The sequence below is a fragment of the Oncorhynchus mykiss genome, chromosome 22, assembly GCF_057628025.1.
Source record: "Oncorhynchus mykiss isolate SJ-2025 chromosome 22, ASM5762802v1, whole genome shotgun sequence".
NCBI classification, from domain to species: Eukaryota; Metazoa; Chordata; class Actinopteri; order Salmoniformes; family Salmonidae; genus Oncorhynchus; species Oncorhynchus mykiss.
Genome location: NC_143043.1, coordinates 55,021,621 through 55,034,946, shown reverse-complemented (window position 1 = coordinate 55,034,946; position 13,326 = coordinate 55,021,621). Strand labels below are relative to the sequence as shown.

The following is a 13,326-nucleotide window of genomic DNA, read 5'->3' as shown; positions in this document are numbered from 1 at the left end:
TCCTAGACTCAACACAGGAAGAACACAACCCGATTAGGAAGGTCAAACACGATTTGGTGATTTCTGGTATATCTTGATAATAAATAATAATAATAATAATAATGTTTTTGGACTCGTTCAAATGATTTTTACCTGATTAAGTAAAACACCATTGAAAGGTATACTCTTAAAGTTTAAAAAATGATGCTGTCGCTGCTTCCTGTTGACAAGACATTTTGATAAATAGCCCAATGCTAAAAACACACAGCTTTAACGTGTCCAAATCAATAACTAATATGCAGAAACAGTTTGAGATACGTTGAATGCCTCAACGTTAAAATGTACTATCTACACAAATGCAACAATAGTAATTATATTAAATGGTATTTAATTATTATTTTTTTAAACACCTTATAAAACTGAACAAGCACCAAAAAAAAACATGTTGTTTTGACAAGTGGCAATAAATCACTCATATTGATTAGGGGGATGGGGGGGGGGGGGGGGGGGTCTGGTCGTGAGCGCTGTTGAAACTACCACATCAACAACAACAACAACAACAACAACACATTGAAACAGGAGATGTTTGTTTTTTTTCTCCCTCGCTGGTAAGAGGACAAGCTGTAGTCAGCTACATTTCAAAGTATTGGATTTTTTGATACGTGGGGTCACCTAAACAGAAAAAAATAAACACGACCCTGTTTTTATCAATCACTCAATATGGATTATAACGTTTAAAATCAATTGTGCAAGAAAGGGGTGGGGAGACGAGGTTTTACACGTCCTGGTAAAAGTAGCACAGCTTCGAAACCACACGGAATCTGGGAATAATGTGTACGCCACTGGATCGAGAATAATTTGTAGAAGACAGCCAGATACAATTTGAAGTGTTGCAATTTGATTGGGTCGCCAACGTGTCAATCTCTCATATCACTCATAATCAACAAAATGACGGGCAAAACCTTTGTGTTGTATGTGCGGGTTAGTGTGGGTTAGTGTGGGTTAGTGTGGGTTAGTGTGGGTTAGTGTGGGTTAGTGTGGGTTAGTGTGGGTTAGTGCGGGTTAGTGCGGGTTAGTGTGGGTTAGTGTGGGTCAGTGCGGGTTAGTGCGGGTTAGTGTGGGTTAGTGCGGGTTAGTGTGGGTTAGTGCGGGTTAGTGCGGGTTAGTGTGGGTTAGTGTGGGTTAGTGCAGGTTAGTGTGGGTTAGTGCGGGTTAGGGTTATGCAAAACGCCACACAAACGTGGAATAACTTTGACGAATCGACGAATCACAACCCACCACAGTAGGAAATCAACAGTGACAACCTGTGGCCAAACTGAGGGAAAAGGGGCGTGTCATTCACCAAACTGAGGGAAAAGGGGCATGTCATTCACCAAACTGAGGGGAACGGGGCGTGTCATTCACCAAACTGAGGGAAAGGGGGCGTGTCATTCACCAAACTGGGGGGAAAGGGGCGTGTCATTCACCAAACTGAGGGAAAGGGGGCGTGTCATCCACCAAACTGAGGGAAAAGGGGCGTGTCATGTGAAATGGTCAAAACGTGAGTTTGTGTAATTTAGTACCACATCCTGTCCACATCACAGAAAGTAGCGTACTATACCTTTCCTAGACACGCCTTTCCTAAACACGCCTTTCCTGGACACGCCTTTCCTACACACGCCTTTCCTAAACACGCCTTTCCTAAACACACCTTTCCTAAACACGCCTTTCCTAAACACGCCTTTCCTGGACACGCCTTTCCTACAAACGCCTTTCCTAAACACGCCTTTCCTAAACACGCCTTTCCTACACACGCCTTTCCTAGACACGCCTTTCCTAGACACGCCTTTCCTACACACGCCTTTCCTAGACACGCCTTTCCTACACACGCCTTTCCTAGACACGCCTTTCCTAGACACGCCTTTCCTAGACACGCCTTTCCTAGACACGCCTTTCCTAGACACGCCTTTCCTAAACACGCCTTTCCTAAACACGCCTTTCCTAAACACGCCTTTCCTAGACACGCCTTTCCTAGACACGCCTTTCCTAAACACGCCTTTCCTAAACACGCCTTTCTTAAACACGCCTTTCCTAAACACGCCTTTCCTACGCATTTCTCAGAAGTTGGTATTCAAACTATGTAAATACACACACATATTCTGCTCCTTTTCTGTACCAATTGGTAGATGTAAAAATAGTCTTGATGTTATTATTTAAGGTTGGGAAAGTATTGATGAATAATATAGAAACAGGTTTGTAGAGCCTTTACTCACTAAATATATTTTGGTAAATTTAAAAAATAGTGTTTTGATTCAGTTGCCATATTCAAGTCCATCCTTCAAATATTGGAAGGTGAGAAAAGTGTACAATAGGGATTGACCAATAGGAGTTGACCAATCTATAGACACACCTCCTCCACACCTCCATTAATACAGTGTATCTGTAGACACACCTCCTCCACCACATCTCCATTAATACAGTGTATCTGTAGACACACCTCCTCCCCCACACCTCCATTAATACAGTGTATCTGTAGACACACCTCCATTAATACAGTGTATCTGTAGACACACCTCCTCCACACCTCCATTAATACAGTGTATCTGTAGACACACCTCCTCCACACCTCCATTAATAGAGTGTATCTGTAGACACACCTCCATTAATACAGTGTATCTGTAGACACACCTCCTCCACACCTCCATTAATAGAGTGTATCTGTAGACACACCTCCATTTCTTTGATCTCCACCCAAAACGAATAGCAGGAGAATAGCAGGTGACTAACAGGTGACTAACCTGTGACTAGCAGGTGAATAGCAGGTGAATAGCAGGTGAACAGCAGGTGACTAACAGGTGAATAGCAGGTGAATAACAGGTGAATAACAGGTGAATAGCAGGTGAATAGCAGGTGAACAGCAGGTGACTAACAGGTGAATAGCAGGTGAATAACAGGTGACTAACAGGTGAATAGCAGGTGAATAACAGGTGAATAACAGGTGACTAACAGGTGAATAGCAGGTGAATAACAGGTGAATAACAGGTGACTAACAGGTGACTAACAGGTGAATAGCAGGTGAATAACAGGTGAATAGCAGATGAACAGCAGGTGACTAGCAGGTGAATAACAGGTGAACAGCAGGTGACTAGCAGGTGAATAACAGGTGAACAGCAGGTCAATAACAGGTGAACAGCAGGTGACTAACAGGTGAACAGCAGGTGAATAACAGGTGAACAGCAGGTGAACAGCAGGTGAATAACAGGTGAATAACAGGTGAATAACAGGTGAATATCAGGTGAATAGCAGGTGAACAGCAGGTGACTAACAGGTGACTAACAGGTGAATAGCAGGTGAATAACAGGTGACTAACAGGTGAATAGCAGGTGAACAGCAGGTGAACAGCAGGTGAATAGCAGGTGAACAGCAGGTGAATAGCAGGTGAACAGCAGGTGACTAACAGGTGACTAACAGGTGAATAGCAGGTGAATAACAGGTGACTAACAGGTGAATAGCAGGTGAATAGCAGGTGAACAGCAGGTGACTAACAGGTGACTAACAGGTGAATAGCAGGTGAATAACAGGTGAATAGCAGGTGATTAGCAGGTGAACAGCAGGTGAACAGCAGGTGAACAGCAGGTGAATAGCAGGTGAACAGCAGGTGAATAGCAGGTGAACAGCAGGTGACTAACAGGTGACTAACAGGTGAATAGCAGGTGAATAACAGGTGACTAACAGGTGAAAAGCAGGTGAATAGCAGGTGAACAGCAGGTGAACAGCAGGTGAATAGCAGGTGAACAGCAGGTGAATAGCAGGTGAATAGCAGGTTAATAACAGGTGACTAACAGGTGAACAGCAGGTGAACAGCAGGTGACTAACAGGTGAATAGCAGGTGAATAGCAGGTGAATAGCAGGTTAATAACAGGTGACTAACAGGTGAATAGCAGGTGAATAACAGGTGAACAGCAGGTGACTAACAGGTGAATAGCAGGTGAATAGCAGGTTAATAACAGGTGACTAACAGGTGAATAGCAGGTGAATAGCAGGTTAATAACAGGTGACTAACAGGTGACTAACAGGTGAACAGCAGGTGAACAGCAGGTGAATAGCAGGTGAACAGCAGGTGACTAGCAGGTGAATAACAGGTGAATAGCAGGTGAATAGCAGGTTAATAACAGGTGACTAACAGGTGAATAGCAGGTGAATAGCAGGTTAATAACAGGTGACTAACAGGTGAATAGCAGGTGAATAGCAGGTTAATAACAGGTGACTAACAGGTGACTAACAGGTGAATAGCAGGTGACTAACAGGTGAACAGCAGGTGAACAGCAGGTGACTAACAGGTGACTAACAGGTGAACAGCAGGTGAATAGCAGGTTAATAACAGGTGACTAACAGGTGAACAGCAGGTGAACAGCAGGTGACTAACAGGTGACTAACAGGTGAACAGCAGGTGAATAGCAGGTGAATAGCAGGTGACTAACAGGTGAACAGCAGGTGAACAGCAGGTGACTAACAGGTGACTAACAGGTGAACAGCAGGTGAATAACAGGTTAATAGCAGGTGAATAGCAGGTGACTAACAGGTGAACAGCAGGTGAACAGCAGGTGACTAACAGGTGACTAACAGGTGAACAGCAGGTGACTAACAGGTGAATAGCAGGTGAATAGCAGGTGAACAGCAGGTGAACAGCATATTATTTATCATGCTTCAGTTCAAGATCAGAATACGAGTAGATAGAAAAGTTTATAAAAAATAAATCACGTTCCATTTCCTGTTCCATTTCCCCGTTCCATTTCAAGTTCCATTTCCCTTTCCATTTCTCCGTTCCATTTCCCCGTTCCATTTCCCCTTTCCATTTCCCCTTTCCATTTCCTGTTCCATTTCCCCTTTCCATTTCCCCTTTCCATTTCCTGTTCCATTTCCCATTTCCATTTCCTGTTCCATTTCCCCTTTCCATTTCCCCTTTCCATTTCCTGTTCCATTTCCCCTTTCCATTTCCTGTTCCATTTCCCGTTCCATTTCCCCGTTCCATTTCCCCTTTCCATTTCCTGTTCCATTTCCCCTTTCCATTTCCTGTTCCATTTTCCCTTTCCATTCCCCCTTTCCATTTCCCCTTTCCATTTCCTGCTCCATTTCCCCTTTCCATTTCCTGTTTCATTTCCCGTTCCATTTCCCCGTTCCATTTCCCCTTTCCATTTCCCCTTTCCATTTCCTGTTCCATTTCCTGTTCCATTTCCTGTTCCATTTCCCCTTTCCATTTCCCCTTTCCATTTCCCCTTTCCATTTCCTGTTCCATTTCCCCTTTCCATTTCCCCCACCATAGTGAAGCAGTTGCAGCAGCCCATTACTTCAACTGCCTTTTTAACATGGTGCGCAGTCGGGCTACACAGAACTAGGACCAAATCTAATGACATTTTAAATACATTTTACACCACTGTGTTCAAGCCAGAAGAGAACATCTCTTGTAATGGAATCGAGATGAGACATCTCCTGACGTAAAGTGTGAATACAAACAAAATAAGTTATTGAGGGAGGATAAATCCATGACCAAAAACAACAACATAATTATCTTCTCAAACTGTTGCTTCACATGAAAAAGTCTATGCACACACACACACACACACACACACACACAGAAAACACACACACACACACACACACACACAGAAAACACACACACACAGAGAAAACACACACACACACAGAGAAAACACACACACACAGAGAAAACACACACACACAGAGAAAACACACACACACACAGAAAACACACACACACACACACACACAGAAAACACACACACACAGAGAAAACACACACACACACAGAGAAAACACACACACGAGCGAGGATTCCCATCGGTGCAGCTGTTTACTGCTAGAAATCAACAGATAGAGAAACAGCAGCAGATTTAAGCAGGTGGCTTGTGTTTCACTACAGTGAACACAGTTTCACGACACTACAATTTTGACCAGTAAACACAACAAAACATACCAAACCCCTAGTTATTACAGCACGGCAAGCCGAAGGAGAAAGGTCTGGATTATACTGCAGTAGAAAACACTGCTGTCTGTTATTCTGTAATTGACTAACAGCCAATAATTGTTTATTTACCCACATGATGATGCCTGGTTAAACCAGCCAGAATGAACACCTCTCTCTCTCTCTCTCTCTCTCTATTTTTCTCTCTATGTATATATTTTTTCTCTCTCTCTCTCTCTCTCTCTCTCTCTCTCTCTGTATCTTTATCTCTCCTCCCTCCCTACCCCTCTCTCTCTCTCTCTCTCTCTCTCTCTCTGTCTCTCCTCCCTCCCTACCCCCCTCTCTCCCTCTCTCTCTCTCTATTCCCTACCTCTCTCTCTGTCTCTTTCTCTCTCCTCCCTACCTCTCTCTCTGTCTCTTTTTCTCTCCTCCCTACCTCTCTCGCTCTGTCTCTTTCTCTCTCCTCCCTCCCTACCTCTCTCTGTCTCTCTCTCTGTCTCTTTCTCTCTCCTCCCTACCTCTCTCTCTCTGTCTCTTTCTCTCTCCTCCCTCCCTACCTCTCTCTGTCTCTTTCTCTCTCCTCCCTACCTCTCTCTCTGTCTCTGTCTCTATCTCTCTTCCCCCTACCTATCTCTCTCTCTTTCTCTCTCCTCCCTACCCCTCTCTCTATCTCTATTTATTTCTCTCCCGCTATCTCGCTATCTCCCTTTCTCACACACAGTGTTGTCGGGTTAAATGAGGCTAGCTCTTCATGTGGGTATAAATCAAGTAAGGAGAGCAGTACTAGAACTACCAGGCTACCAGACACCCAGGCTACCAGGTGACCAGACTACCAGGCTACCAGGCTACCAGACTACCAGGCTACCAGGCTACCAGGCTACCAAACTACCAGACTACCAGGCTACCAGACTACCAGGCTACCAGGCTACCAGGCTACCAGACTACCAGGCTACCAAACTACCAGGCTACCAAACTATCAGACTACCAGGCTACCAAACTACCAGGCTACCAGGCTACCAGACTACCAGACTACCAGGCTACCAGACTACCAGGCTACCAGGCTAAGCTACTGGTTTTGTCCCCCCAGAAGGAAAAGCCTCTGATATCTGATTAGTGCACAGACTTTCATCATGGAGATAAGATAATACCTTAGTAGTATGAACATTTCAAGACCACATAACACCCCTTTGCTTTAATGCTCATTCAAAAAAGAAAATGGATTGTACGGATAAATACGTGTGATGTTGCGCTGTTACAGCCTACTATGTTATTACTATGATATAACGTTTAATTATTTAGAAAAGTGGGTCTGATCGCAAAATGTTAAGATAATGCAGTGTCTTTCAATTACTGTAACATTATCAATAATAACGTCGTGTTATTTCCATGTTATTATTAGCCCGCGATCTATATATTTGTATTTCAAACGTCAGAAAAAAAACTACCTTTGAAATATGTTTGAGATTCAATAGAAAACAACATGCCATTCGATTTTGAAGAGATCCGTGAAATCAAATGGACAAGAATAAAAAAAGTTTTCCTCGCCAAACATTTAGCACGATTATGTGTTTGTCAGTGAGACTACTGTCCCGGATGTCCCGGATATCTGGAGCGGGTTTATTAGTTACCAACTCCCCCAGTCTCTACAGCCTGCTCTCAGGAACAACATCTAACTTAAGGTCAAGCCATTTCAAACGGACAAAAAAAAAAAAAAACGAGCACCGGTTCAAGGGACGACGACATACACCCAACTTTTCAAAACGGATCCCCAGCCAAATCCATTGTGGTTTTTCCCCTGTAGGCTACGTCGTGTTCACTCGCTGATACAAATCAGGTTTTGATTTGCTAAACAAACTGTCATTTGACAGCAATTAATTGAAACACTGCCCACGCGTTTTAATCACAAGCTATATGGATAGTTACGAATTAAAATAGGCTCGTGAGGGGTAATATTGTAGCTAGACTTTATATGATTGTGACAAATGAAATATAAATCGCGTCATTAATATAAATAGAAAACCTTATAGGTTCCACTAAACACATTGAAATGAACTAAACACTAAATATAAACACTAATCATTAGACCCAAGACAGTGTAATTAAATCCACACATAATCCACTCATAGAATGAAAGGTTAACTCTGAGAGATTAAAAATATATTGGATTTTAATTACAGAAATTCGAGGGCAGATTTGAGATAAGCCTCGTGTGAAGTTAAACCGCTGACTGTTCACTTCTTATCATTTAAAACAAGACGCCCCGATGACAAGAGGAGAACAGGAGCTTGGTTTAGGGCGTCAGGTAGCGTCGCGGTTAAAGAGCGTGGGGCCAGAGAACCGAAACGACTTCTGGTTTGAGTCTCCAAGCCCCTGTCGGTGTTCCCTTGAGCAAGCCACTTTGACCCTACTTGCTCATGTAAATCGCTCTGATTAAAGAGCGTCTGCTAAATGACATACATGTTTTAAAATCACCGCGTACACTAAAACTGTTGAAATGTAATCTCAATTAATAAAATATTAGATCAATTGATAGGCTATTTAGGCTGTAATTGAACGCTCCATTTTAAAATCATAGATTTAGTGTGTAAAATGAAGATACAACGACGGCCCCGGGGAACTAGTGGGCTCACGACGACGCCTGCGGCAAGAGGAATAACCTCCGCTAAACGAGAGCCCGGTTGACAGTTCCAGCGTTTAAAACACACAACACATTGTTCAGCTGTCACTATCCGTCGTTGACTATGTGACTGTCTGTAAGGGATATAACATCTTAATGTGTTAACACGGAGATGTTTGACTTGATAGCCTAATCTAAAACATATGCTGACAGACCGAAAGAGGCTTCACTCCACGTCCAAACAGCCTAAAATCATGAGGACTGGACGAGTGTTGCTCTACCATCTATAGGGAAACACATCGCTATCTTCTTCTTTTCCTACGGCTTTAGGGTAAAATAATTATCTAGCCTGTTTATGTCCGTTTTAGTCCTGTCTCAAATCACATGTTTGTGTGAACATTTGACATGTTTTGGTTGTTGTAGTAAGGCGGTAAAAGCCCAAATGAATCGCTCCGGAATAAAACTTACCTTCTTCACCGATAACTATTTGTGGTAAACAAACGGCCAGTAAACATCCACAGAGCCACGGTAATATATCCATTTTCCGAGGTGAAGTTTCACCCTTCCCAATCCCGGAGACAAGAACTCGCCGTGAAAGTCTTCTTCCTCGTGCAAACTGTTTTCTCCGGTCACGGTAACACGCGTCTCCACCGGGAAGACGTTGGTCTGTGGTTCGGTGTTCAACACAACGGCGATATCAATTCCCACCCGCTTAACACTTCTTTAGTTTCTTATTTTTTTAATTGAATAATATTTTCTGCCCCGTTATTTCAATTCAATCATTTAAAAGATTCAAACCCATTCTGGCCACTGCGGCGTTCAAAATAACGAGAGAAAATAATAATAAAACATAAATTCCATCCAGATAATATTCTATTACAAAGAAATTATGGAAAATTAAAAAATCTGTATGAAATCATTCAGAAGTCCGTAGCGGTTTTTAGTCCACGGAATTGCTGCTTTCTCTAGCAGATATCTGAAGTGAGTGTTTTGGTTGCCTCCAAACCAGTGAGAAGATATTTGTTTTGTATTTCCTTTGACTTTCTCCCTCCAGCGCATTTACTTGTCAAAAAAAATAAAAAAAAATCACACACACACAAAAAAATAAACACAAATCTTAACGAAATAGTCCAACTGTCCAAGGCTCGTCGGTAAAAACGATCTTTCATAGAATGCAAACCAAAACGGTCCGTATTGCCGTTATTACCCAGAGCTCTATAATCTATCGGTAACACTCCGTTCTCTCTCCGCTAGTCCAGGCACACAGCTCCTTCCTTCCCTCTGCTCCGATCGGACTATTCTGGCTTGAGTTTTGAAGGCTCCGTGTTCCAGCAGCGAGAGCGCAGGCAGCCAGCATGTGTATGTAATAACGTTAGAGCGGAGCAGCTATCACATTACAGTCAGCACCTCGACCCGCCTCCCCACAGCCGCTGATTAAAGAGGACCACTCACTGCCTGCTGCTGCTTTCTTTCTTTTCCTTATACATATAAAAAAAAAGACGGGACAAGGGAACTGGAAAAATAGAAGCGGTGCGCCCTACACACACACACACACACACACACACACACACACACACACACACACACACACACACAGTCTCATGCCTCATGGGTCGTGAAATACCATATTGGTGGCTTCATGCAGTAACCACTGACTGGTTGGTTTAAAAAAAGAGGGCCTAGTATTTATGGAGAGCGGTGGACAAGACACGTATGCTTCGATATAAATTCCGTATTCTTAGAAAAGAGGAAGAAGCATTAAACCGTCCGCTAACCGTCCGTCCGCTACTGAACAAACATTAGGGAAGTATGGAGATATAACGATGTCAGCAATAACTAAAAAACACTCAGACGGAGAAAGACATGTATCATAAATTATGACTTTACAAAGGCCTTCTAAGTCAATAGTGTCCACTCCAACAAACAAAAGAAAATCATTTTTTAGGACACAAACCATTGTATTTTATTGAAACACAGTAGTACTGTACTGTGAAGATGCGGACATGGTGTTACTGCAGTAGTGATAGCTTGACATGCCAACTCTAGGCAGCGGAGTGGTAATGTGTGTGGCTGCGCTGGTGATATAAACGCACCAACCGCTTGACAGCATGCCACGTACAGTAGCGTAACAAGGGGTTGATGGGACTCTAAATAATCACAATAAGACGGGAAAAACTACACAAAACACAAACCCCTGTCATGAAAAAGACAGAAACATAGACTAAAGATATATGCCAGATGACAATCAAAACCTCATCTCTTCTATAAGGCTATAAAAACCCTTACATGTATATACGTCTCACACAAGAAGAGGCAGGATTTATGGAACGTAAAACTCAGAGGAGATAAGAAACTCTGTATCAATTCAACCATTAGAGTGAGAAAGCTGAGAAAGAGGGAAATCCGTTTGGGAGTCGAAGGATGGGATAAAAGTCCCTCACCGCCACACTGAACACATCAAAGCTTCTTCTCTGCATCCCATCCATTTAGAAAACCAATCGTTCCCAGAGCCTACCCGCTACTCGCTCCATAACGTACCCACCCTGGACCCGCCCAGGCCCGCCCGGTTTGGGTCTCCAACCCACCACACCACCAGCACTAACTACAGACATGAACTCTTGGTGGAGGATTTATAATGACACAGTTATACTCTGCAGCAGCCAGCTCCTTAGATAACACTTCTTCTCAGAAACAGAAGTCTAGTCCAAAGCAGTGCACAATATAGGGATATAGGGTGCCTTTAAAGAATAAGGGGAGAACACGTTCGTTGAGGTTTTCAAATCAAATCAAATTTTATGCGCCAAATACAACAACCTTATCGTGAAATGCTTACTTTCAAGCCCGTAATTAATCAACAATGCAGTTTAAGAAAATAGAGTTTAGAAAATATATACTACAAAAACAAAAGTTTAAAAAATAAATAAACTCACAAACGATAGTAAGGAGGCATAACAGGGGGGGACCGAGTCAATGTGCGGGGGTACAGGTTAGTCGAGGAGATTGAGGTAATATGTATGTATATGTAGGTAGGGGTAAAGTGACTATGCATTGATAAAAAACAGCAAGTAGCAGCAGTGTAGCAACAAAGGGGGGTCCATGTAACTAGTCCGGTGTCCATTTGATTAATTGTTCAGCAGTGTTATGTCTTGGAGGTAGAAGCTGTTCAAGAGCCTTTTGGACCTTTAAGGAAACATGGTGGAGAGATTTCCTGTCTGGGCAAATATCTCCCGTTTACCGCTAGATCTCCTAACACCCCTCTATACCCGTCTTCCCTAACGTACTCGGGACACCCCTTTATACCCCTCTTCCCTAACGTACTCAGGATACCCTCTATACCCCTCTTCCCTAACGGACTCAGGACACCCTCTCTACCCCTCTTCCCTAACGTACTCAGGACACCCTCTATACCCCTCTTCCCTAACGTACTCGGGACACCCTCGATGCCCCTCTTCCCTAACGTACTCAGGACACCCTTGATGCCCCTCTTCCCTAACGTACTCAGGACACCCTCTATACCCCTCTTCCCTAACGTACTCAGGACACCCTCTATACCCCTCTTCCCTAATGTACTCAGGACACCCCTCTATACCCCTCTTCCCTAACGTACTCAGGACACTCCACTATACCCCTCTTCCCTAACGTACTCAGGACACCCTCTATACCCCTCTTCCCTAACGTACTCAGGACAGCCCACTATACCCCTCTTCCCTAACATACTCAGGACACATTCGATGTATCTCTTCCCTAACGCACTCAGGACACCCTCTATGCCCCTCTTCCCTAATGTACTCAAGACATCCTTGATGCCCCTCTTTCCTAACGTACTCAGGACACCCCTCTGTACCCCTCTTCCCTAACGTACTCAGGACACCCTCGATGCCCTCTTCCCTAACGTACTCAGGACACCCCTCTATACCAATCTTCCCTAAAGTACTCAGGACACCCTCTATACCCATCTTCTCTAACGTACTCAGGACACGCTCGATGCCCCTCTTCCCTAACGTACTCAGGACACCCACTATGCCCCTCTTCCCTAACGTACTCAGGACAACCCACTATGCCCCTCTTCCCTAACGTACTCAGGACAACCCACTATGCCCCTCTTCCCTAATGTACTCAGGACACCCTCTATACCCCTCTTCCATAATGTACTCAGGACACCCACTATGCCCCTCTTCCCTAAAGTACTCAGGACACCCACTATGCCCCTCTTCCCTAACGTACTCAGGACAACCCACTATGCCCCTCTTCCCTAACGTACTCAGGACACCCTCTATACCCCTCTTCCCTAACGTACTCAGGACAACCCACTATGCCCATCTTCCCCTTTTCCCTACTGCTACAGACTCCCAGCTTGGCAGCCTTTACCTCCACCTACTGCTACAGACCCTGAGGCTGGCAGGCCTTACCTCCACCTACCTCCACCTACTGCTACAGACCCTCAGGCTGGCAGGCCTTACATCCACCTACTGCTACAGACCCTCAGGCTGGCAGGCCTTACCTCCGCCTGCTGCTACAGACCCTCAGGCTGGCAGGCCTTACCTCCACCTACTGCTACAGACCCCCAGGCTGGCAGGCCTTACCGCCACCTACTGCTACAGACCCCCAGGCTGGCAGGCCTTACCTCCACCTACCTACTGCAACAGACTCAGACTACAGACTCAGATCCAATTACCTGGGCTAAGCAGGGGGTGTTGCTCCCTGCTGGACAGGTCTCTGGAGCTCTGCTGTTGGCAGGCTGTGGGCTGTGGGGTCCTGAGCTCATTAC

General features: G+C 44.3%; 1 protein-coding gene across 1 annotated transcript in view; it reads right to left on the bottom strand.

The window, feature by feature from the left end:
• LOC110519289 (neuropilin-2) overlaps window positions 1–10,348 on the bottom strand; it is a 187,742-nt gene extending 177,394 nt beyond the window's left edge. Inside the window, 1 exon segment of the mRNA XM_090215093.1 lies at window positions 9,027–10,348. Coding sequence (XP_090071219.1) covers window positions 9,027–9,099 — 73 coding nt within the window. The 5' untranslated portion in view covers window positions 9,100–10,348.
• Window positions 10,349–13,326: the final 2,978 nt, after the last annotated feature.